This window comes from Erpetoichthys calabaricus, chromosome 10 (genome assembly GCF_900747795.2).
Source record: "Erpetoichthys calabaricus chromosome 10, fErpCal1.3, whole genome shotgun sequence".
Taxonomy (NCBI): Eukaryota; Metazoa; Chordata; class Cladistia; order Polypteriformes; family Polypteridae; genus Erpetoichthys; species Erpetoichthys calabaricus.
In genome coordinates, this window is record NC_041403.2 from 158,538,444 (window position 1) to 158,565,738 (window position 27,295).

At 40.2% G+C, this 27,295-nt stretch overlaps 1 protein-coding gene across 2 annotated transcripts; it reads right to left on the reverse strand.

Moving 5' to 3' along the window:
* Positions 1–1,051: 1,051 nt before the first annotated feature.
* On the reverse strand, positions 1,052–27,184 carry LOC114659638 (N-acyl-aromatic-L-amino acid amidohydrolase (carboxylate-forming)-like). Of its 2 annotated transcripts, XM_028812225.2 has the most exons (7): positions 27,024–27,184; positions 14,397–14,756; positions 11,070–11,265; positions 10,843–10,930; positions 4,899–5,006; positions 1,377–1,486; positions 1,052–1,259 (listed from the first exon to the last, which is right to left on the reverse strand). In XM_028812225.2, exons 2-7 carry the CDS (start codon positions 14,657–14,659, stop codon positions 1,062–1,064), a joined length of 963 nt encoding a protein of 320 aa, XP_028668058.1. In that variant the 5' UTR covers positions 14,660–14,756; positions 27,024–27,184; the 3' UTR covers positions 1,052–1,061. The 2 variants fall into 2 exon arrangements, with proteins under 2 accessions (XP_028668058.1, XP_028668059.1); XM_028812226.2 differs by lacking the exon at positions 14,397–14,756 and having other exon boundaries at positions 27,024–27,154.
* Between the last annotated feature and the right edge of the window lie 111 nt (positions 27,185–27,295).

Genomic DNA, 27,295 nt, shown 5'->3' on the forward strand with positions numbered 1-27,295 from the left:
CACAAGACTGTCGAAGTACTGCATAAGGTACCTGCAGAAGGTGCAAGGCAGTAAGCCACTGTGGCCGGTGCACCAGTCCATCGCAGGGCTAACTTACAGAACCATTAAACACGGTACACCCACTTCCAAAATATTTAGATGGCAACATTTAAAAATCAAAAGCAATAAAGATCACAATTCATAAGTGAAAAGTTACTTGTGTAGTGCTAACACCTCATTCAGTGGGTGCCATCGATGTTTGATTTCGACCCCAAGAACTGGTCCAAGTTGTGGCCTTCATTTATTCACATTAAATTCAAATAAGATTATGTGCCAAAGCATTGCCTTCTCACTTCAAATTACACCTGGAAACTGAAAGGTTGTTGACAGGATGCAGGGATCCTGAAAGACATTTGAGCAACTAGCAGGTTTTATCATCGTGGACTTGCCTGGATTCTGCTACTTTAAAAACGCAAGGTGATTGTTATTTCGGATTTTATTAATTCTCTTACACAAGACATAAGGGGTGACACTTAGCATCTGGGAACGCAAGCAAAATTAAACTATACGTCATGATGATAGCAATACGCAAACAAGATGTCCAAATGAGAACCAAATATGGAAGGGAGCAAAGTCGGACTTGACTTCCAGTCGGGAGTGAGGTTGGCACAAACCTCAGAGTGCCACTCCCTTCACTGATAAAGGCTGGTTACAAAAAATGATCCAAGAGACACTGCAACTTGACACTATCAGTTAATTTAAAGAAGCGTAAATGTGGGGTGTAATTAATTTTTTTAAAGTAAAGTCTGCATGGGATTCAACAGCAGTATCAACAAAGACGAAGAGAGGACCTCATTAAGCGAGGATAAGAATAAGGCTCACAGTCTGAGAGAGGAGGACGAAAAACCACCATGAAGAAAACGTGGAATGTGATAACTGGGCTATCTTAATTCAACTCTGCTGGAAAGTTAAGAATGAGCCAACGTGCGCAGTTCTTCAGATTCAGAATTAAAAAGCTGAAGGACTGAATGGTAGGATTTCAGAAGAAGCAATTAAAGGTAAACACGAGAGCTGAAGAAAGATTAGATGGACACTTTAATAGATGTGATCTCAAAGGTCTGAATTTTGGTTCCCCAGAATGCAATTCCTTTGGAATAGTAAGAAGCCTCATTGATGAAGATGGGACAAATGGGATCCTGCGCCTCATAACAAATGCTCTCTTCTGAAACGAAGGACTGGAAAATGGGATCACCCTGGAAAAGGGGTTTGAAATCAGAGTCCTGCAAGAAGAAAGAAAGAAGACGACAAATGGCTGACCGGGACTATAAAATCAAAGCAGAGTTTTGACAGAATTCATTAATGAGGCGAGATGAATCATGTTCAGTGCAGTCACTCACTTGAAGCTTTGGATGAATACAAGCTGTAAGTTGTCCATCTTCATCCCGTGGGTAATCAAACTTTCTCTCTATCTGAAAGCAATCCATATTGAAAGCTGGGAATTCTTGTCCTGTGGGATACAAAAGTGCAGAAGGTTTGATTCCCGATAATGTTACAGATGTGCATTTAGGTCGTCAAGTCTTATAAATGGACTACTGGAGTCTCTTGTTAAAACAGTTCTGCTAAGACATCAGATAAAAATCATAGTGTGATACATAAACCCTTCGTAAACGTCAATTACTGGATGGGTATCGGCATGAAGGAAATGGCACGCTAATGCAGGACAATGGGACAGATCACACGCTGCCATTTTAACCGGTTTAACTTCTACACTGTTTGTGGTATTCATCTCTTGGTTTGCCCCCGTGATGTTGGCAGTAATCAAAATTTCATTTGAGGTGAATAGGTGGGAAGGACGATTTTAGATGGTTTGCATAAAGATGGAGTTCCTTAATTACACTGTTAGCCCATCACCTCTCCTAAAACTCTTTCCTTAAATGTTAGTATTTTGAATGTTTTCAGCAGACGCCATAGTGAGGGGGAGAAATGTCTGGGAAAATAAATAAAATAAAATGAATGGAAGATCCATCCATCCATCATCCAACCCGCTATATCCTAACTACAGGGTCACGGGGGTCTGCTGGAGCCAATCCCAGCCAACACAGGGCGCAAGGCAGGAAACAAACCCCGGGCAGGGCGTCAGCCCACCGCAGGGCACACACACACACACACGGGACAATTTAGAATCGCCAATGCACCTAACCTGCATATCTTTGGACTGTGGGAGGAAACCGGAGTGCCCAGAGGAAACCTACGCAGACACGGGGAGAACATGCAAACTCCACACAGGGAGGACCCAGGAAGCGAACCCAGGTCTCCTACCTGCGAGGCAGCAGTGCTACCCACTGTGCCACCGTGCTGCCCTGAATGGAAGAGCTCTAAGAAAACAGTTAACAATAAGAACAGAAATAAATACCTTTAGAGAAAAGCAAGGCAAAAAGAGGCTCTCACAAAAATATATACATGTATTTTATTATGACACAGCAAAGAATTAGGAAATAAAACTAAGAAAAAGAAATAAATCAGCATATTGTTCAAGAAATTCTTTATTTGAATAAGGTCAATCCAAATAGCAGCAACTAAGAATATTATCGCAATGATATTGCGAGAAGCACATTGTTTTATCAGGACATGGCTTCAAAATTCTGCCATGAATTTGGCACAGCCCTATCAGTGGGCACTCATCTGGCACCTTTGTAGGGTTTTCTGAATGCCTTTAAAAACCTTTGCATTAATCTATTATTGCAGTTCAAGAGAGTGAAGTGAAGTGTTAAAAACAGTGATGGGGTCACAGGCGCGAGCCTAGTTAAAGTAGATCTGCACCAGGGATCTTCTTAGCTCTTTGATCTGGCTAAGGAGGTGTTGACTTGTGCAATAAAAGACCAGTCCCCAGAAGAACAATGGAAAAGAGGAAATGGAGAGAAAGTGGGAAGAATGGAGAAGGGCTTTGCAGGATCGAGGGTTGAAGGTAAATAGGATGGAGAATATCTGAGGTTTAACGATGTTCAGGGTTTATATAAGTTAGCCTGTAGGGAGAGCTATTTAGGATCAATGGTAGCCCAAAATGGAAAACTACATTCAGAGACAATCCAACAACTAGAAGGAGGAATCAGGAGTATTGTGTGATCAAAGAATTAAGGTGAAGGTTAAAGGTCAGGTGTTAAGACAACGGTCAGGTCAGCAATGATGCATGGAGCTGCGACGTGGGAAGTGAAAAGGGAGTGCAGGAGACAAAGTCAGATGTGGAAGAAATGAGACTGTTGAGATGGATGTGTGGACACAATAAGAAATGAGGCAATCAGACGTACAACAAAAGTTTTTTTTAGGGGTGTGTGTTTTGTTTTTTTTGTTTTTTTATTCCATAAGCGTCACAGCTGCAGTTTTGGACTGAAGCGTTTACCAGTTAGTTAGTTAGTTTGATAGATACTTTATTAATCCCAAGGGGAAATTCACATACTCCAGCAGCAGCACACTGATAACAACAATATTAAATTAAAGAGTAATAAAAATGAAGGTAAAAACAGACAATAACTTTGTATAATGTTAACGTTTACCCCCCTGGGTGGAATTGAAGTGTCGCATAGATTGGGGGACGAACGATCTCCTCAGTCTGTCAGTGGAGCAGGACGGTGACAGCAGTCTGTCGCTGAAGCTGCTCCTCTGTCTGGAGATGATCCTGTTCAGTGGATTCTCCATGATTAACAGGAGTCTGCTCAGCGGCTTTCACTCCGCCACAGATGTCAGACTGTCCAGCTCCGTGCCTACAATAGAGCCTGCCTTCCTCACCAGTTTGTCCAGGCATGAGGCGTCCCTCTTCTTTATGCTGCCTCCTCAGCACACCACCGCGTAGAAGAGGGTGCTCGCCATAACCGTCTGATAGAACATCTGCAGCATCTTATTGCAGATGTTGAAGGACGCCAGTCTTCTAAGGAAGTATAACCGGCTCTGTCCTCTCTTGCACAGAGCATCAGTATTGGCAGTCCAGTCCAGTTTATCATCCAGCTGCACTCCCAGGTATTTATAGGTTTGCACCCTCTGCACACAGTCACCTCTGATGATCACGGGGTCCATGAGGGGCCTGGTCCTCCTAAAATCCACCACCAGCTCCTTGGTTTTGCTGGTGTTCAGTTGTAGGTGGTTTGAGTCGCACTATTTAACAAAGTCATTGATTAGGTTCCTGTACTCCTCCTCCTGCCCACTGCTAATGCAGTCCATGATAGCAGTGTCGTCAGCGAACTTTTGCACGTGGCAGGACTCCGAGTTGTATTGGAAGTCCGATGTATATAGGCTGAACAGGACCGGAGAAAGTACAGTCCCCTGCGGCGCTCCTGTGCTGCTGACCACAATGTCAGACCTGCAGTTCCTGAGACGCACACACTGAGGTCTGTCTTTAAGATAGTCCACGATCCATGCCACCAGGTATGAATCTACTCCCATCTCTGTCAGCTTGTCCCTAAGGAGCAGAGGTTGGATGGATTCCAGTTCTATGTATCTAAACACTAGACTAAGGAAACCGGCACAATTTCCCAAACAGGAATAACAAAATGTATGAAAAATAACTTTAAAGTCTTTCAGAGTTCTTATCTCTTGTTATTTTGTTAACTTTTCTCATTCATTCATCCTTTCAGCATATTCTATCACTATTGCAATGGATAAAACAGCACACACAAAGTTGGAGAAAAAGCATTTAAAGTAAAAGACATTTGATGTAATGTGAGTAATACCAAATCCAATAGTTGTGTACCTTAAAAAAACTGTAACATGTAATATAAAAGTCTGGGATGCCATATTGTACAACTTTTGGCACCAAACTATTGAAATTCAGATTTACCAGTCATAACAAGGGCAGCACAAATGTTTTAGAATCTAATCATATAGTGATACCCTAAGCACTTATTAATTATAAAAGCCAACAACCTTACCTTTATTAAACCGGTCAATGAAATCTAGAAGGTGGCCCACCAACATCTTCATGGTGTTATAAATGTCAGCTCGGATCACACCATGGGGTGCTGGTCCAATTTCCAAAGCTAGAAGATATGAAATGAGATGCAATTCTGTTTCACACCTTTGGAAACTTTGCAGATAAAACTAAAGCTAACAGCCACTATACCACAGAGTGAAAGAATAGCTAGGAGAGCTAGCGTAAGAGCCATTGTGACGTATGAGCTTTGTGGGTTTGTGACAAAGAACTCCAGGAGGCTCCACCGTGACCCCCAGAGACAGTGCTTACTCTCTAGACCAGGGGTCTCCAACCTGAGAACTACTTTTACAAAATGAAAATGGCCGAGAGCTACTCATGTTTTCCAGCGTTTATTCTCATAGCTTATCTCAACCCATACAAACTGAATAAGTTTGTTTTGCTTCAACATTTACAAAATGTTGGTGTCCACAACTCACATTTTGCATTAAAACATCACAAAAAAATATTGAGTTCACCTGCAAGTGCATTTTGTATGCCTGTATGCATTTTCTCACACTATTGAATTAAAACATGAATGTACAAATACAGATCTGACTTATTCATTTGTCATTTTGTCCCTTTATTCACATGTCTAGTTGCACGTCTGATGTGTTTTTTAGTTAGTCAGATGACTGGCACTGAGGTGTCTGGTGGAGTGTAGACACTGAGGTTCACTCCTATGGAGTCATTTAAATGTTCGTCTGTCAGTCTTGTTCTGAACTTTGATTTCACGACATTCATGTCAGACTCACAGAGGTATGTAGGCCCAAACAAAGTAGACATTTTCAGAGCTGCTTGGTGAAGATTCTTCTAGTTATCGGACTCTATTAAGCTCCAGAAATGCTGAGAATGCTGCTGAGACTTTAACTGCACATTATTTTGAAGGTTTACTAATATATAATATATAAAATCCAATGTCTGTCTGTTTGTATGTCTGTTCGCTTTTCACAAGAAAGCGGATTTAGATCGGGTTTTTTTCTATAATTTGCTTGAACATTCCGGTTGATTTTGCAGCTTCTCTCATTTCGCTGTGTATCACAGTTCAATAGCGGGTTTGATTTATTTGCGTGGATCTGAGACACGCACCGGGCCTTCCTCACTCACTCGCCAGCTTCGGGGCGTGTTCTTTAACTCCACTTAGCTAGCGAACGAGAGAACAATTGAATTCAATTTCGTTTGATATTTAAAATAAAGTGTTACTTAGGTCTTGATGAGTTTGAGTCCGGATATTCTCTTAAGTGTATGTCACATTGAAAAGAGAGATTGCAATTCAGATCGTGAATATGATTTTTTGGAAAGATCGCCCACCCCTAATTTGACTAGTCAAGTTTTCAAATTTATGTAGGATTCATTAACCCTTTGGCGAGCTACTGGTAGTTCGCGAGCGACGTGTTGGAGAAAAGTCTGTTGGTGCCTGAACTATGAATATTGTTGAGAAGGTGTATTTGAGAAATACTGAAAAGGCTTCTGGGAGATTCCTGAAGGTAGTTTGTATAGTGTGTGGAAACATATCTACATGAATAATTTACCAAATATTTTTATATACAATCACACTGGATAATTAGAATATAGAATGCACAGAAATTACAATGTATAACATGATTATGGACTTATTTTACTATGTAATTCTGCTCCTTATAAGATATTATTTTTAATAATAAAGTATATTGTACTCTTATCACCAATATAATAAGCACTGTTATGCAGTGACACGCACCAAGCCTTCCATGTAACAACTCTACCAATGTAAAAATGACACCCTGAAAACCGATGCCAAAGACAAGATGGAGGATTAGCAACAAGGGGTCATTGGTTGCTACTGGACAAAGCCAGAAAAATGCCAATCAGGTATTGGCTATTAGAATAATGAATAATGAACATGGATTTGCATAACCTAATCAAGTGGGCATGACTGTGGGGCGAAAGCAAAAAGGTGTCAAAATGCCATCAGATGTTGCCCTTTACCAGAGCAGGAATGCCAAGGTATATTATCCATGTTAAGGGATGTACAAAAATGTCCGGGACAGCGGCCTTCTCTGCAGACAGAGCTCGGCTGTTTAGGACCCCAAATTACCAGAAGGCTTTTGGACTCTGCACAATTTCATGGCTTTGGGATTTGATTCTATGACAAGTGCAGCTTTATTTTGAGAAATGACTTCACAGTTTATATTAGTAGGAGCAAGACAGTTTGTTAAAAGCAGCCACTCCACGAGTCAAGGTTTTTTGGGTGGAATTATCTGCTGTAGAAGGAATCGGTTCATTACACGAGTGATATGCCTCATTCTGAATCTGCTCGATACACAGATTTTCTAAGCCGTGTGCAGCATTCCAGAAATGTTTTACCATACGCACGTGTCAAAAGCTATCACACTAATATTTAAATGATGACCTATATAACTGAGATGGAGGATTAGTCACAGTCTCCGTTAATGCTTTACTGCTTTGTTTTTTATCTGCTAGTGCTACGCGTCTTTGTAATGGGTAACTCTTTTAAACGTTTTGGCATTCAATTTTTTTTTTTTTTTTTTTTATAAACACAATTAATATATCACTTCACTTGTTAACTTATTGGTTTCACAAGTTTTACAGGTCTTAACGTTTTTCATTACAAAGGATATTTGTCTTACTGCTGGTTCAGCAAGAATGCTTTTGGAATTAAAAATCTGGAGGGCAATACGCGTGGCCCAGTCATCATTTTTCAGACCTACCGAACACCATTATAAAGGTCACTGGGGCTGGACCCAATTCCTGCAGCATTATACACACAAAGAGAAAAAAAATCAATTCTGGATGGGTTAAACACATGCAAATATACAAACTCCCACCAGGACAAATAAAAGGAGCCAATAGACCTATATTGTGTATCTGTGGGGTAAATGCTAGAGAGAATGAGTAAGTACTGATGTCAAACCTGAAGAAACGAACAATAACTTGGTCCAAAATTATCCTAGATAAGTGATCCTGGACCGGGTAAAGATCCAGCTTATGCCCTGTGCTACTCGAGTCACAGGAGGGACAGAATGGCAGATTATAGCATATCCATGTGAGCTGTTCCTTCACGGAGGCAGATGTTCAAGTGAACCACATGATACCTGGTATCCCAGAATATTAGAGTTGGTGAGTAAGGTGACTGGGGTATTCCTATGAGAACAGCAAAGCCTGCTACAAAAAGAACTCTTCAACATATTTTCACTTCGTCAAGCTGACCATACCAAGGAGCAGATGAGTGCCAACTGTAGGCCATGACAGTCCACATCAGAACATCCACAGTTCTGAAAGTAAGACATCCGAGAATGTGATCAAGACTGTGCCGATTGTTGCATCATTTCCTTGTGCAAATCCAATGGCTATCCATATTACTAACCGAGAATGGTAAACCGGAAGGCACAGACACAGGTACACGGCGATGGACCCAGGAGACATAGTGCGCAGGCACCTACAGCGCGCGTCTCATAAACCGCAAGCAAAGTCTGATCCACCGCGAACGAAGGAGTTACGGCTCAAAAACGAAAGAGCTCAACTAACGTAAATAAGACATTAAGCAACAACGCGTCCATAGCTAACGACTAACGACACAGCCACACAGAAAAGTGGATTCTGCACTGCACCCCAGAGTCAAACGGAAGCAGCTACGACGACATCCACATAAAACACACACACAGCACCGGAGGTATAATATTAATAAATGAACGCTCCGTATTAAAACGGACAGATGATCCACCGCGAACCTACAATGCGCGTCTAACACACCGCAGGCTTAAACCCCGAGGTGGTACAGAAGCCCCAGAGATACGGACTCCACAGTATATGTGAATCACATTACAGTAATACAATAATATGAGTACTCACAGAAAAAACAAACACAAGACGCCTCGGCGTCCCGCCCCACAATCAAACCGGAGAGAGTACAGAGTCCCCAAACGTCCACAAGACACAGCATAGTCAAAGCCAAGATAGTATGGAGGGCGCATGCGCCTACAACGACAACCACATAAAACACACACATGGCACCGGAGGTATAATATTAATAAATGAACACTCCGTATTAAACGGACAGACTCCACAGCGTATGTAGATCACATTACAGTAATACAATAATATGAGTACTCACAGAAAAAACAAAACACAAGAGGCCTCGGCGTCCCGCCCCACAGTCAAACCACAGAAAGTATGGAGACCCCAAACATCCACAAACCACAGCATGATCAAACCGGACATAGTACGTCTATACTACAAATGTTGTGTATATCTGTACTTCCTATATACGTCATCTACACCTTTACACTCCAATATATCTCATACATAGATCTGCACATCTATACCTACATAACATAACAATTAAACTGCTATTGTCATTTACATATATTACATAGACCTACAGATATCGTGGCAGTGAACATGATACATATGTAACAATCACCAAGAAAGACTATAATCTCTATCAAATGTATTTCGGGTTACCCAAGACCAGGGGTTGGCGAGCAAAGCGAGCAGGGGGCGGAGCCCCTTTGTGACATATAAGGGAGAAGCGAGACTTCCCTCTGAGAACGATACACTATCAGTTCAAATGCAGTCTACACCGCCAGAACTGTAGCCACTCCAACCAAGTCTGAGTGCACAGGTTTTATTAAAAGGAACTTCACCACAGCGATATTAATGTTATCACTAGTAGACACTAAAGTCATTGACTCTGTGAATGGTGACACGGAAGGACCATCGTCTCGACCGAGTTGGAGAGTGCAGCCACAATGGACAGGATTGAAAAAGTAGATCCAGCAACATTCTTTGCGGTTAAAGGTGAATCACGTACTCGAGGACATCAGTGGAAGTGCCCTTAAGACTGAAGCCAGGAAGCATGTTGTTGGACTCTGAAATGAACTACCAACACATGAACTTGAAGCAGAAACCTTGATAACCTTTAAGAAGGCTCAGGATGAGACACTGGGACAATAACAAACAAACAGGCTTGATGGAATGGTTGCCTCATTTGTCAAATTTCTAGTGGACAGTGTAATAGATGAAGAAACACGGCTGGGATGGCTAATGATTCCTATCCCAGTTGGGGTATTTGTAGTGTAGTGGAAGGACTGGGATAGTTTTTCCCAAGACACAGGAGGTGGCATTATGGATACCTGCAGGGTATCATGGGACCTGTAGTCTTCAAAGGGCGACCCTGTTGGTGCCCCCGGGTGCCACTAGAAGGCACTGCTGAAAGAAGCACTCTGTACTTTGGGGAGCTTCCGTTTGACCCAGAAAGACTTCTCATGGGCTACACCCTGGCATCGGAAGTACTCACAAGTCTTGTATAAAATAATCTCCACTCGTGGAGTCAGAACCGGGAGACGGAGGACAAGGGTCACCTGGAGGAATGGAAGGAGAGGGCAAAAGGCAAGGAAGGGGAAAGTATCATACAGTTTTACAGATTGTACTTTTACAATCATATAGTTACAAATCATTGTTTAAAAAGTCAGTTACATTTTACCTAGCTGAAGTCAGGAGACAACATAAAAAGAGGTATTAGGTAGTTTTTTATGAAAGGTTTAAGGCAGCAAGAAGATCCTGCTGATATAACGAGTTCATTATATCATACTGAACCTGACAATTAACGATGCTAACAAGCTGCCCCATGACACAACTGGGAGACATGAAGGGTGTGCTCAAATGTTTAAGTATTTATGGCAATTTAGCCAAGCAGGTATATTTCTTTTTTTTTTTCCTGGTATGATGCATGCAGATCTTAACACCAAATGTTGCATGTAGCAGACACTAAGGCACATAGTTAGGACAAGAACATTGCCTTTTAAGACCAGGTTCACTACAATACTTGGTACTTTTCCAGCAAAAAGGCAGTTTTGGTACAACAGTGAACCATTCCAAAATACCCATTTTGAGATTTTACTTACTTAGATAATGTTTGGCCAGGGACATCATGGAGAAGGTAGGTGTGCCACTCTTAATTAACATGATTTGACAAGGATGTGTGGACACCTCCTGTAAAAGAAGAAGGCTTGAAATTGGTAAAAGAAAAAAAAAATAGGAAAAAGACATCCAGATTTCACAAGTGTAGGTTTGCTATCAACGATTGCCAAAGTCACTTCATCCAACTTCTGAAATCCCTCAACTCCCTCACCTTCAGGTAATGAGCAGCTTGACATGAAAGGTAATCCTTTTCAGAGTCAACAATGATGCAGGTCCCCATGTTGGCTGTTGTGGTATGAAGATCACAAATGAAGTCCACAGCTTCATTGCTACCCTTTGGTCCAAGAAGATGATTCAGTTCTTTAGCTCGACGGATTTCATATGAGGAACTGTTCGCAGTTGAAGAACTTTAAGAGACATAGAGGGTTGACAGTATAATCAACACTGGAGGATGGCTGAACCTTAATCTGACAGAAATGTTCACAGGAAACACACATTTATGTTGAATGGGAAATGACTTGCTGCAGGCCCCACAGTGAAGCACAATTGCATTCCATTCTAACACCACTAGAGCTCCATTATCAAGCATTCTACACACCATTGCAGATAAGGCAGTATTCATTAAGGGTGTTAAGTGCCATGTAGGAAGGACAGGCATCCTGGCTGAGGTGGGAGGATGAATTCTTGCCCAACCAGAAGGCCATTATGGAAGTGGAGACTTAACTTGGCTAGGATGCCTTACAATTTTTATCCAAAATGGGACAGAAGAATAACAGGAGGACTGGGTGAACATGGATGCCAGGAGCAGTTCATTTTCCATACAGCAGGTGGCAGTGTTCCTTTGGGATGAACAGAGTTAGGACAGGTTTTATATATATATATATATATATATATATATATATATATATATATATATATATATACACATACACACACATACTAGTCATTAAGCCCGTTACAATAACGGGCACTAGAACAGTAGTGCATAAACATTAGTAGGTACAGTCTGTATTAAATGGCAAGGGACTTTGACCTCATTCCTTTTGTTGGTCACATTTTTCTTTGTCTTTCTGCCTTTTTTTTGTTGATGTTTACTTGCTGAGCTGACCATTCTTCGTGGGCTGCTGCCGTGTATTGTGTGTCTTTAATTTTCTGTGACAGTAATACTGCCTTGTACGTCCTTAATATACCTTTAATTTTCTCTGGCGGTAATACAGGCGTGCGCGTCGGTAATATGCCTTTAATCTCCTCTGACAGTAATACTGGCTTGTATGTGGCTGTAATATGCGTCACTGTATTGTGTACCTTTAATTTCCTCTCGCAGTAATACTGGTTTGTATTTTCGTAAAACGCATGTAACTTTCTCTGACAGTAATATCGCGCATTGCAGCGTGCCCCGCGTATGCGCACTTCATCAGAAGACACCCACAAACGGACACCTGGATGCACATAGGGATTTTATTAAAGAGGAGATATATATATATATTATATATATATACACACACACACACACACACACACACACACACACACACAGTGGTACCTCTGGTCACGACCGTAATTCGTTCCAAAACTCTGGTCGCGACCCGAACGTAATTTCCCCATAATAGTGTATGTTAATACAATTAATCCGTTCCAGACCTTACGAACTGTATGTAAATATATATATTTTGTAAGCACAAAAATAGTTAATTATACCATAGAATGCATAGTGTAATAGTAAACTAAATGTAAAAACATTGAATGACACGGAGAAAACCTGGAACAACATAGAAAACTAACATTTGTAAGAGTTCACACTAGGCCCTTACGAACCGCTCGCTGTAAACTTTTTTTATAAGTTTTAAAGCACAGGAGAAAAAATTAAATGCCACTTCTCTGGCAAAACTTTTCAAACCATCCTCTACTGACTTTAAATTCCTCACCTTCGCCACTCGAAGATGTTTTTTTTTTCCAGCAAATCGTCATGAACCCTCCTGGCTTTCTCGCATATGATCGCCTCGCTTACACTATTATCCCCTGCAAGTTGCTTCTCGTTCAACCACACTAGAACAGTTTTTCCACCTCTTCCAGCACTTGAGGCCTCTGCTTGGTTAACATTATAACTCCTTATGCAACATTAGCTGCTTTGCTAGGCCCTGTATACGCAAACAAAAGAAAATGGGAAACGGAGAATGGGAAATCATTAGCGCGTACAAACGCGCATAGGGAAACTGGCCACCAGTGTTTTTGTTCGGCACCAGAGCGTGTGGTTGTGAACAGATGCAAAATTTTGGCAAACTTTTTGATCGTAACCCGATTTGTACGTGTTCAGAAATGGTAGAACCTCTGGTCACGAACATGTGTATGTGTGTGTGTATTATATATATATATATATATAAATGCATACACATTTATTACATTATCAGGCTAGTGTAAAAGTCATAGTGCCTTCGAGAAGACACCATGACGGCTTTTCAATATGCACTTGCAGTGAAATACTTTAGGTAAAGAAAGACCCAAACATATAGGCAAATTTTCAGCTCAAAGTTTTGTTTTCTCAACAAGGCTGATTAAGTTATCATTTTTCACAAATAATCTGTAAAAGCCTTCCTACTTGGCTAGAAATCCTACATCTGTCAGATACAGTGTGCCCAGCAAGGACATTCATCAGCAGGAGTTAATAGAAAATATTGTTTATTCAAGATAAACAGTCACGTCACAGGACTACAGATTTATTGAACTGTGAGTGAAAAGTTAAATCCTGGGAAAACTGTCCAAGGTACATAGGAATGAGGTACAACCTACAACTTCACCTTAATGACTAGGAAAGGTTTAAAAAAAAAATGTTGTAATACTCACCTGACCCCTTATAGTATGTGGTTTATATTCTAACATTATTAAGCAACTAGCATAGTGAAATGGGAACAATTTTACAATGATAAGTCAGTCTGTTTCAGTCACAATGTGCACTTTGGAAACCGTGTAGACCATATGCTAGACCTTACACCCCTCTTTCTTTGTGCATCTTGGTGCCTTTGGACACTGCAGCCTTCTTGCGGATGCCAGGAGACATTAAGTCCAAATATGAACACCAGACATTTGTGTGGTAGGTAGGTAGGTAGATGTGAAAGGCAGTGAGAGAGACAGAGAGAAAGTGCATGCCAAGTAGAACATGAAAGGTCATTTCTAACTAATGTCAATGCCCTCTTTGCTGGACACACAGTAAATGCACCAGCTGGCATGTGACTAATGGCATATGCATCATTATAAGAACAGCTAACCAGAGAAAACACAAAAATCACAGTCAATATTTAGAAATCAAACAAAACTGCATTCTTTGGTGTAGACGGTAAAACTCCTTGTAACAGTGTGCTTGCTTTTTTTTTCTTTTTTAAAGCCATTATTTAAGATGTACACACAATGAAGTACCTTCCTTTAGTTAGTTATGCAATTATAATTAAGTCAGGGAGACAAGGAATTACAGGAAAATATTAGAATCTGTACACACACTATAACCGATCCACAGCCATTTCTTAGATGCAAAGAGCCAACTCACCTCAGACTCTCAAAAGTGAAGCATCGATTCAGGTCGGTGTCCACAAAGCGGCAGGACTTCCTTGAAGCCTCTGGGTTGGCCACGATCGCCTGTGCAGTAAAAGTTTCCCTCTGAAGGAATTCCGGTTGCTTTACAAGTCCCTTCTGGACCAAGTAAACCCCTGCCAGCTCATCTCCGTGTGTGCCTCCAGTTACTATGACACGAGACAGGGGTGCAAAAGAAGCCATGTGCTCCTCCTGCTGTTTGGTTAGTTTGTCACCCATACCTGAAATCCATCAGCTTTGCTTGTCTTCTCTAACTCCATAACATCACAGCTGATGCCAATGAAAAAGACCAATTGCCAATCTTTCAGGGTGCCCCCTATAGGAACAGAACGGTCCAGATGAAACATTTACACATTCCCACTGTAACCCCAACAGCATCTGTGTGACCCTCCAACACTGCAAACTACCACCAAAAAAAAAAAAAAAAAATCCTGAGCATTACCGTTTATACTCGCGTATAAGTCGAAAAACTTATGCTTTAAAATTCATTCAAAAAAACAGGGTCGACTTATCCACGGGCAACACAATTGTCCATAGAATTTGGGTAATGACATTGTACACTCAACGCTTCACGGTGTTAAGTCACCGGTCATCTGCCGTTTCCCATGGTCTTTGAAATAATTATAAGCCAGCAATACTATTGGTAATTAGCTAGTTTTTTTCTAATTTCATTAAATAATTCTTTAAACTGTGAAATACTTGAATTTGAGCATTAGCTTTTGCAGGTTTTGGATAACAAACATACCATTAGCTGCCACGTGCAACCAGATTTGGAATCAAAAGAACCAAGGCAACGCACGCTATCAATGCGATGCAAGCGCAGCCCACGATTCAAAAAATTTCTCTGCCTACCTGTTTGTCTCGTCTGACAGTAGCTGAAAAGCAGCATCAGGAGAGAGCAGCCTGAAGTAGTCCAGCAGCGGGTGATCTGTCGTGTCCAAGCCATGCTGTCTTGTGAAGTCTGGTAGCCAGTTCGGCTCCCAGGGATCAATGTCTGGGTATTCCTCCCACGCGAACCTTGCCGTAGGTGCATCGGCTGCATGAATGCGTTCAGCTGGCAGCCGATCAGCTGGCACAGCATCGGCTGGTGTCCGATCAGCTGATGCCGGCTTCTCACTCTCTTGTGAAGGGAGGGGTAGTCAGTTGATGCTCACCTTCGGGTGGCAAATGTGTCCTTTGAGCCAAAAGTGGTTGTTATGAGAAAATGGATTGGGAAGAAGATTGTTATGGGGATGTCTACAGGGGGCAACGGTATTGTTATTAGAATGTCTGAAACACCAGGGGCCTCAAGTATAAACAGTGCATACGCACAAGAATCTTGCGTACTCCCGTTTCGACAATCAAATCGCGATGTATAAAACCTAAACTTAGCTTCACAGTAGCTCAAACCCTGGTGTACGCAAGATCTACGCTCGGTTTTGCAAAGCTGGCGGCACCCAGCCTCAAAGCAGTGCTTTTGTTCCAGTGTGGTTTCCCTTTCTTTTTAGATCCACATCCCTGACACGGCTTTATAAATACACTGAAATTAACCACATATTGTTTATTAGTTTAAGGCATCTCATTGTAATTAACCTGAAACAATATAATGGTCCACGGAATGGCCAAACTATTCCAAATACCATAGCTGCTTTAGTGTTGTTCCTCTCACTGCACCTTCTTCTTCTTCTTCTTTCAGCTGCTCCAGTTAGGGGTTGCCACAGTGATCATCTTTTTCCATATTACTCTCACTGCACCACTCGGAGTATTTATATCACTGTATCTAAGTGTGGAATCACAGCTCTACAGCAGCTGATTGTAAAGAGAATTATCTGTATACAGCATCAAGCACACGCTGCCTCAGTCATGCTGTCTATTGAACTGCTCTCATACGGCAAATGCTTCAGAGCCTTTCCTGTGCTAAGCTCGCGGTCCAGAAACAGTTTCATCCCAAGAATTATAAAACACAATCAGTCCATCAAGGGGTCCTTGAAGAACTGTTTGCACTTATAAGTACAATTTATGCCAGATTTGAAAAAAGGGATTTCAGCACCCAAAATACAGAAACAAAGGAGATGCTTTATAAAAACACCAGGTATTCTGCTGTGATTGGGTTCAGTTTAACTGAAGTGGAAAAAGGCTTGCGGAAGGCCAAAACAAACAGTGCAGTGGGACCAGACGGCATATCAGGTCAGCTCTTAAAGTCTTGCTCTAAGCAGCTCTCCCCAGTTTTTCATTTGCTTTTTAACTGGTCTCTGACCTGTGGTATTGTACCTAATCTGTGGAAACAATCAATCATTACCCCAGTATCGAAGGTTTCTAGGCCAAGCTGTTTAAATGATTACAGACCAGTGGCACTTACATCTATTCCAATGAAATGCTTTGAACACTTGGTGAAAAACATTTTAATGACAGAGACAAAGTCTTTTCAAGACAATAATCAATTTGCTTATTGTGCAAACAGAAGTGTGGAAGATGCTCTGCTTGCTATCTTACATCAAATCTATACCTTTCTTGATCAGCCTGGTTCATATGTCAGAGCACTATTTTTGGATTTTTCTTCAGCGTTCAATACTATACAGCCTCATATACTGACTGGGAAATTAAACAGTATGAATGTAAACACATTTATCACACTATGGATTCAGAACTTTCTTTTAAATCGTTCACAGACAGTTAAAGTTCAGGACACTTTTTCAAAAGCTCTTCATTCAAACACAGGAAGTCCACAGGGGTGTGTGTCTTATCACCATTACTGTTTACTCTGTACACAAGTGACCTGAGACAGAACAATGACCACTGCTCCATTATTAAGTATGCGGATGACACCATGATCATAGGATGCATATCTGGGGAGGATGAAAGCCACTATCTAAATCAAGTAGACTGTATGGTAATCTGGTGCAATAAAAACTCTCTCAGTCTGAATGTAACAAAGACCAAAGAAATGATATTTGATTTTAAGAGACAGAAATCTGTATGTTCACCTGTTGTAGTTCTGGGAGAGGAGGTAGAAATAGTGAATGAATATAAATACTTAGGAACTTACCTAGATAACAATCTTAACTGGAATACAAATACAAAAAAATTATTTTCTAAGTGCAACCAGCGCTTATTTCTCCTCCATAAACTCAAACTATTTAAAGTAGACAAGGACCTCATGTTGTCCTTCTATCGCAGTATGATCCAGTCTGTGATCACTTTCAGTTTCATTGCCTGGTTTAATAGTCTGACAAACCAAAACTCAAAAAAGCTCCAGCAGATTACGAAGTATGCAGCTAAAGTTATTGGGGCTGATGTAGATGATTTGACTGGTGTGTGTCAGAGGGCAATGCTAAAGAAACTGGAAATCATCTCAACTGATGACAGACATCCATTACATGTAGAACTAAACTTCAGTAAATCAGGAAGGATAGTTGCTTTGAAAACCCACACAAATCGCTCCAGAAACTCCTTTCTTCCTAGTGCCATACGACTTTTCAATAAGAAATATCGGAGATAATGTTTAAGGTTTTGATATATATCCTGTTACCTTTTTTTTTTTTTTTTGGTATAGATATGTTTTATCTAACTGCCTTACCTTAACCTTTCTTATTTCTATTTGTATGTTTTATTTCATTCTGTCTGTTACTTGTTATTAGATGCAACTGAGAAGGCAAATTTCATGTTTTCCTGTGTAAACATGACTAAATAAAGAAACCTAAACCTAAACCTAACCTCACTGTAAACTTGGGATACAGTTATAATATTGCACAACCTGAGCCACAAGACAATGTATTAATGATGTTCAGTTATGGGCTACGCGACTACTTCTAGTGGGCTTATAGTAAGCTAATTTCGAACTGGGAACAAAGACAGATTTCTATTCTAGAAATCACTTATAAAGATCTCCTGTTCTGTTAATTTAAATAAACAAAACTAGTATGCATAAGAGGAGGAATGAGATACATTATTTCAAAATTAGAAATCTTAGTGCGCAGTCTGTAATTTCATGTTATCAAACTTTTTACTATGAAAGTGTACACAGACACTTCCACCAGTATTTGGAAGAATTATGCCAGACAGGTCTAAAATAGTTTTTTCCTAGGTTATTTATTTTCTAAATAAAAGTTAATGGTTAATAAAGGAGCACTCACTCTAAATCAGGGTGGTAAGAGGCCAGAGACTTTCCTGGCAGAACTTCACGTAAGGCAGGTTCTGCCATATCTGTTAGGTGGCAGCTTTGCTCACTACATAGCTCATAGCTCATACTGCCTTTGATGGCTAATATATATTTGTAGTAATTGATCCAAGCAGAACCTCTAGAGCTATTAACCCAATTAACACTTTTTAATCCTAAGAAGATGCAGACGAGTAAACCAGTCAGTCACTCACCATTTCTGAGTATGTTCTGTCCACTAATTTACAGCAAAAGCAATCAAAAATGAAATTAGGTTTATATGAAGAACACATTCTCTAAAACTTTTACATAGAAACTGAAGCTACTTATGGACTGATGTTATTTTTGTTCTCCAAGTTTACATGCAAGATTCACAGAAAACCTAAAAATCTTCAAATAGTGATTTAGTTTAGCTCTCCTCCTCTTTCTTGGAGGTTACTGAGCCCACCAATGTGTTCTTTCTTCTTTGTGATATTCCAGGCAGTTGATTTCTTTCATCCTAAGGTTTTACCAATGTCTCCAATGGTTTAAATCTCCTTTTTTCACCCCCATAATGGCTTCTTTGATTTCCACTGGCACAGCTCCTGTCCTCATATTAAACAGTGACAACTACAGACTCCAAAAGGTAATAGCAAGCTGAGGTATCTTATGAAGCCATGAAACCCACCTGAGGAATCACAAACACCTATGACGCCCATCATCCTAAACATTATGGTGCCCGGAGATGGAATGCTTGTTAGGGACTTGTTACAGAAGAGTACAGGAGTAATAGATGTATTTTTGCAGTACCTAAACTAAAGTGTTACCGAAATACTGATCAGTCTTGAAGATTCAATAATATATATTAACATATTAAAGTCTCTTTCTTTCAAAGATCCTTGGGTAAGGTGGAGAAAATCTCTTTCACTTAATATCTCAGAAAGGGAGGGAAAGGCAGCCATGCATTAAATAACCTCTAGCTTGCAAAAAACATTCAGTCCTTCAACTGAAAATCTATCATCGATCACACTGATTTTGTTTAAAACTGTCCAAAATGTATCCGGGGCAAGAGCCAGCCTGCGAACATTGCAATCGAGCTCTAGCCTCACAGGGCCACATGGTGTGGGAGTGCACTGAATTAACATCATTTTGGACAAAAATCTTCGAATGCCAATCAGACAACCTTGGTGTCATAACTGCTCATAACCGATTAATAGCTGTGTTTGGTGGACACCCAGATGAGCTTAAAGTGGAGAAGGATAAATTGATTGTAATTGCCACCGATACCACATTTCTAGCATGTAGACTTACCTTGCTTGACTGGAAGAACCCCAATCCACCACTTATAAGTCAGTGGGTAAATGATGTTCTATACCAGGGGTCCTCAATCACGGTCCTGGAGGGCTGCAGTGGTTACGGGTTTTCATTCCAGCCAGTGTCCTAATTAGAACTCGGTCCTTGCTGATAATGAAAGTTGGTGTTTGACTCCATGCCTACCTTGTGCCTTTATTCAAATTTTAGTTACTTTGTAGATCAGAGGTCCTCAGTTACAGTCCTGAAGGTCTGCAGTGGCTGCAGATTTTCACTTGAACCAATTTCTTAATTAAAACCTATTTACTACTAAAGCAATACATTTTTTGGGCTAAATTTTAGTTATCTTGCCTGTTATCATTCAGAACCCTTAACTGCCTATTTTACATTTCAGCAGCTGCATTTAAGTTTTAATTGTTGCCCGTTTTCTTAACCAGACATTAGTTAATAATGAGATGTAGATAACCAATAAACCAGCAGCTCTCCAGCTAACGTGCTTACCATGAAGTATCTGTGTTTAAAAAATGATGTTTTGAAATGAATGAGAGGGGAATTGGAAGGTCCATGAAGTTTAAATCTGTTCTGCTCCACAAAACACATGGATAATGTTCTCACAGAAGGAAACTCTACAGTATAATTAAAATCTCCCTTGAATGAATACGAGCATTAACAAGCTAAATAGTTCAATACCAAGTTTCATTATCAGCATGGACTGACTTCTAATTAGGACTGTGATTGAGGACCTCTATTTGAAATTGGGAAAAAAAAAAAAATCTATTTCTCACTGTTTTGTCTAACAAGGTGCAAAACAATGGTTACCCCAAAATCCTGCCCGATTATGCCAATTGTTTTGTCTTGGTAGAGTAATATATATATTGCTCTACTTTCCCCTATAGTATTATTAATATGTAGCCTTAGAATGCCTAATCTCACAGATTTACCACTGTTTATAAGGTATTATAGTATATAACTTATCCCCACCTTCCCTTCTATATCTATAACCTCAGGCAATTAGATGTAGTAAAAAGACAAGCAGAAGTTACAGTTTAAACAATGTATTATTGATAATATTCATAAATAATAACAAAATGCAAAGTATATTTGAATATTGGCAACCATACAACCTGATTAAATGGTGATATGTAGTTCAGACGGCACACAGTCTTTTAGTTACTTAAATGTCTCTAGTTAAGGCATCATTGGTGCTCAGCTTTCAGCCACATGTCTGTTCAAAATGGCTGATGAGCTGTTCTCTTCATCATCGCAGGTTAGCAAGAGAGATGCTTCTTTCAGATGTTGGTTAGTAAGAGAGAGATTGTGAGGTTAAACAAGTAAATATATAGATTTTCTGTCCAACCCCTACAGCCAATAGGGCGTTGTAGTACTTAAAGGCTTCTGAATCAAGCCAATTCCAAACAGCCATACTTCAGACCAATGGGGGGGAATAGAACATCTTAACACCTGCCCCCAAACCATATGTTAAAGTACAGTAATCCATCGCTACTTCGCGGTTCACTTTTCGCGGATTCACGACTTCGTGGATTTTTTATGTAAGCATATCTAAATATATAACGCGGATTTTTACTTCTGGTACTTGCTTCCTCAGTTGGTTTGCCCAGTTGATTTCATACAAGAGGTGCTATTGGCGGATGGCTGAGAAGCTACCCAATCAGAGCACGCAGTTAAGTTCCTGTGTTCTGCTGATTGGCTCAGCGACGGAGTGTTGCATTAACCAGGAAGTCTCATCTCACTCATTCAGCATTAACGTGCTACTGGTTCAGGGGCCGTGTCCAAGCGCCAACAGAAGATGCAAATGATTGCAGAAAAGGTAAAAGTTTCAATGAGTCCACGATTCTTTTTATTTAAAAAGGAGGAAAAGCATATAAGATCTACAGCCGCAGTGTCCTTTAACCAGGGCGCAAAACGAGTTGCAAGTGGACGTGATAAGGCAGTAGTCTGGATGAAATCTGCTTTAGGAATCTTTGCAACAAGGTCGACGACGTCATGACCGCCTACAAGCTGCTACGTGTACTTACAGTAAGTGTAAACTTATCTACCGATTTCATATTGCTTAGCAGTTGTCCCCGTTATTAATAGAGTAAAGGGTGGGTTGTAAACAATACAGAGAAGGTTTAAAAACGTCCAAATACACGTTAAATAATTAAATAAATATGGTGTCCCTACTTCGCGGAAATTCAGTTATCGCGGTCGGCCTTGGAACCTATCTCCCGCGATAAGTGAGGGATTACTGTACACCTTAGCCTATTTGCGGGGGTAGAAATGACTTTAGCAAAGAAACACTCGGCAAACTGGTTTAAGACACATCCTCCAAATCCTGTCGTAAAATTCAAAGAGGCTCAGCTGTAAAAGGGGGGGGGGCAAACACGAATGCTTCTCACCAAAGTAACACTAAATTTCATTGCTTTGCCTAAAAATCAAATAAAGACATACAAAATATCCATCAAGTTATATGTAAAATCTCACATCACAACACTCACTTATAGGATCTGTTCAAAACGTTTTAAAAATATGACAAGATTTAATTAGTACATTTTTTAGAATAAGCATTCATCTCTGGGAAAAGGACATTCTCTCTTCTTTTTTGTTTGTAAAGTTTTGCTCTTGCTGTTGGCTCTCCTCCCAAGCTCGGGTGGGAATTGAATTCTGTTTGTTTAAGTCTGACTTGATTGCATGCAATATTATCTTCTTGGAAAAAAAAAAAAAAGTTAAAAAAATCAACTTACAAATAATACTTCAGTTAACACAAACTAATGGGGAAAATTTCAAAAATACCAAACTCTAACTCAAACATCCTAATTCACGGTAAGGGCAGTGCTGAAACGCTTTACAAATCTGTTTCCAGAAGCTACTAAAAGGACGTATAGTCATCATGCTGTATGTCTTTACAATGTGTAACAGAAGGAATTCAAATTCTTTTCATACTTGACAGGCCGACATCCCGAGACGGATATTCTTGCCAAGATTAAAACCCAGCAATTCTTCACATTTGAGATTAAAGTTTAATGTTTCTGGATTAGTATGTAATGATAAGACTTATTTGTATGAGGGGTTAATCAGTGTTCTGGCTTAAAGAGTTTGTTCTATTGGACACTCCGCATTGTTTTAAATGGACCTCAAAAGAGATCCGTTTTGTCCGGGGGAATTTATTTTTTTTTAAATCGCATTACTTTTTATATTTGGGATATTTCTTTATATTCAAGTAATTCCTCTTCCTGAAGGTATATTACATTTGCCTTTTTTATAAGCACTTTGGTTATTCTTTATATCAGGTGTTCCTAACCCGCGGTACCCATGGGGTGTGAGATGGCATTTCAGGGGGTGCGAAAAAGAGGACGGCTGTGCCTCAATTCTCCAAAATTAAGTGAGCTGCTTTGTCCAACTTTATCGTGGAGCAATTGGTATCTTGCAGCCCACCATCATTTGTAGGTCATTTATTAGTTTGGTGCTCCTGTTCTATGATATGAAAACTAATCAGTGCAAACACAATTGTCACCTGTGAATGAGCCACAGAAATGCGTGTTCTCGTGGGCTCCTTGCTGCGGGCTGAGCATTTTGGAATGGATTAGCTCCTCTGTACATTTCAGATCTGCTATTTTCATATTCAGCCCCCCGGTCCCTTAGGTCATCCTCACGACAGCTCCTCTCAGTTCTTCATTCACGTCTCAAAACCAAAGGTGACCGGGCTTTCTCTATGGCTGTCCCCAGACTTTGGAATTGTCTTCCACTCAAACTTATTGATGACTTTACATCTAAATAAAAGACCCTCCTTATTTCTCTTGCTTTCATTTTCAGTTTTTGTTACTTCACTAATAGGTTAAGCTTTTAATTTCAATTTAATAACTCTTACCCTCTTCTTCTTAATCTGTTTATTGTATTACATTTAGTTTAATCTTCATTTTATTTTCTTACTTCTTGTATGTATTGTTTTCAGGTTATTTATATATTTTATATTGTAGTATGTGATTTTATTTATACATTTTTGCTATGTATGTAGTATTTGTTATTTAATTCTTTTTAACTGGAAAGCACTTTGGGTCAACTCCTGTTGTTTATAGATGTGCTATATAAATAAACGACTTGACTTGAACACACACACACACAGGCACGGTTTTTAACAGCATCATAGGCCCCCAGGCAAAGTAGTATGCTGGGGCCCTGTGTTGATAGCAAGACAGAAACATACATACTGGTGCATCTCAATAAATTAGAATATCATCGAAAAGTTAATTTATTTCAGTAATTCGATTCAAAAAGTGAAACTCATATTATATAGATTTATTACACGCAGAGAGCGATATATTGCAAGCGTTTATTTCTTTTCATTTAGCTGATTACGGCTTATAGCTAATGAAAACCCCAAATTCAGTATCTCAGAAAATTAGAAAATTGTGAAAAAGTTCAATATTGTAGACTCCTGGTGTCCCACTTCAGTTAGCTAATTAGCCAAAAACACCTGCAAAGGGGTCCCGAGCCTTTAAATGGTCTCTCAGTCCGGCTCAGTAGGCCACACCATCACAGGGAAGACTGCTGACTTGACAGTTGTCCTGAAGACCGTCATCGACACCCTCCCTCCACAAGGAGGGGAAGCCACAAAAGGTCATTGCTAAAGATGCTGGCTGTTCACAGAGTGCTGTATCCAAGAATATTAATGGAAAGATGAGTAGAAGGAAAATATGTGACAGCAGAAAAAGGTGCACAAGCAACAGGGATAAGCGCAGCCTTGAGAGGAGTCAGTGCTTCAACAGCCACCACACACAGTCGTGTCCTACAACTGTCACAGCATTCCTTAGGTCAAGCCACTCCTGAACCAGAGACAAATGCTAGAAGCGTGTTACCTGGGCTAAGGAGAAAACAGACTGGACTGTTGCTCAGTGGTCCAAAGTTCTCTTTTCAGATGAAAGTCAATTTTGCATTTCATTTGGAAATCTAGAGGAAGAGTGCAGAGGCACAGAATCCAAGTTGCTTGAGGTCCAGCATGAAGTTTTCACAGCCAGTGATGATTTGGGGAGCCATGTCATCTGCTGGTGTTGGTCTACTGTGTTTTATTCGTCGAGTCCAAAGTCAGCACAGTCGTCTACCATGAAATTTTAGAACACTTCATGCTCTACTCTGAAATCGGCATCTCCATAAGGCTTGTCAGCATTTTCCAGCAGGACTTGGCACCTGCTCACACTGCCAAAAAGTACCAATACCTGGTTTAATGAGCATGGTATCACTGCGCTTGATTGGCCAGCAAACTCACCTGACCTAAACTGGGGTACTGTCAAGAGGAAGATGAGAGACAGCAGAGCCAACAATGCAGACGAGCTGAAGGCTGCGATCAAAGCGTCTTCACTGGCTCCCTGTGTCTTACAGAATTGAATATAAAATCCTACTAATAACCTACAAAGCCTTAAATAACCTCGCGCCAAACTACATCAGTGACCTTCTCCATCACTATGTGCCTGCCCGCCCACTAAGGTCCTCTGATTCTAGCATATCTTGTTGTACCCACCACTAATCTACACTCCATGGGTGACAGGGCCTTCAGCTGTATAGCACCCAGACTCTGGAATGACCTACCGAAATTAATCAGGTCAGCTGACTCCATGAATTGTTTTAAAAAACAACTCAAAACTCATCTGTTCAGGAAGGCTTTTAGCTCTACCTGACTTTAGTTTACTTCTCTGTCAAGATGCTCATGTAACCTGTGTGTGTGTGAGAGACCATCAATTATGTTGTCTGTTTTTTCAGAATTCACTGTCTTAATCTTCTTTATTTATTTATCTGGTTTGTACAATGCTATATACTGTATACACTGCCATTCTTTATTATATTGTGTAAGTGCCTTGAGCATGGGAAAGGTGCTATATAAATAAAATGTTTTATTATTATTATTTATTATCCTGGGCTTCCATAACACTTTAGCAGTGCGACAGGCTGATCGCCTCCATGCCACGCTGCACTAATGCAGTAATTCACGCAAAAGGAGCCCTGACCAAGTATTGAGTACATACATAGACATACTTTTCAGTAGGAAAACATTACTTTATTTTTTTTTTTTTATTGGTCTAACGTATTCTAATTTCCTGAGATACTGAATTTTGAGTTTTCATTACCTGTAGACCATAATCAGCAAATTGAAAAGAAATAAACAATTGAAATATATCACTCTGTGTGTAATGATTCTATATAATATAGGTGTTTCACTTTTTGAATTGAATTACTGAAATAAATTAAATCTAATTTATTGAGATGCACCTGTATTTTGACTGCCAGAGGAAACTAGAGCACCCCAAGGAAATTCAACTGGACAACCACCTTAATTCCATTATTTATTTATTTTTTTATTGATGGGCATGCCGAAAATGCAACTCAATAATGTAACCTCATGGTCATCAAATATGTCATATTCTATAAAAACTGGAATCTCGATATCATCAGGTTGGTGGAGCTCAATTTCAATAGAAGAGTCGGCTGTGTTTTTAACACATCATGAACAATACGAAATAAGTCGGAAGACCCTGGTAGTGTAATTAAAGAAAGTTCCTTTTGCAAACTGTTGATCCACATCGGCAAGCAATGGCCCTGATGTGCACTCAAGCCTCGGGCGCCGCATCAGCTCGATCAGCCATACACGGCGTTAAAAATCCTCGGATCCGTTTTGTAAGTTAAACTCAGATATAATTAAACCTACCTAGTGAAGTCTAGGCTTCATACGAGCAAAAAAAAACTTGGCGTTATTAACCTATTACGTCCGTCAAGTGACCAACGATTGCTGTCGTTATTTCTGCAGACGAGTATACTTTAGTTATTTAAAATCCGACCGTGCACGTTTTGCTAAACTGCTCACTGGATGACGTTGCTTCTTGTGTTTTCGGCATACGGCTTTTAAACAGTGTCATTCGTTTTTTTTTTTCTTTTCAATACGATTTGCATCCCTATTTAACCATGCCGATTTTAAACATGGTTTCTAACGCAAATCGGGTTGATCTGCCCAATCCGTAGATTTCATACATTTCAGATAATCTCCTATCAAAACTTTATTTGAAATTCTGCATGTTCAAACCATCCGCCAAGCTAATTTACGTTGTAAATCAACCACATGTTAAAACTACACACACATTCAAATGAAACGAAAAGTAAGGCAACACTCACCAGTAAATCTTTACGCACAGAAATTCAACACCCAATCTGAACTTGCACCACCCTCTGCTACGTTTACATAAGTACTGTCGTCGATGGGGCATTCTGGGAATTGTAGTGTTTGCACTGTAGTCACAGCATTTGACAGGGCAAATCACAAAAAACAGTGTAAACACCATTAGGGACAGCAAACAGACGGAGAAGCTGCATGATGTGCACAAACTGGTTGCACAGCTTTTTATGTTTATGCGGAATTTCTCCGTTTACCACTTGCCTTAAAATTA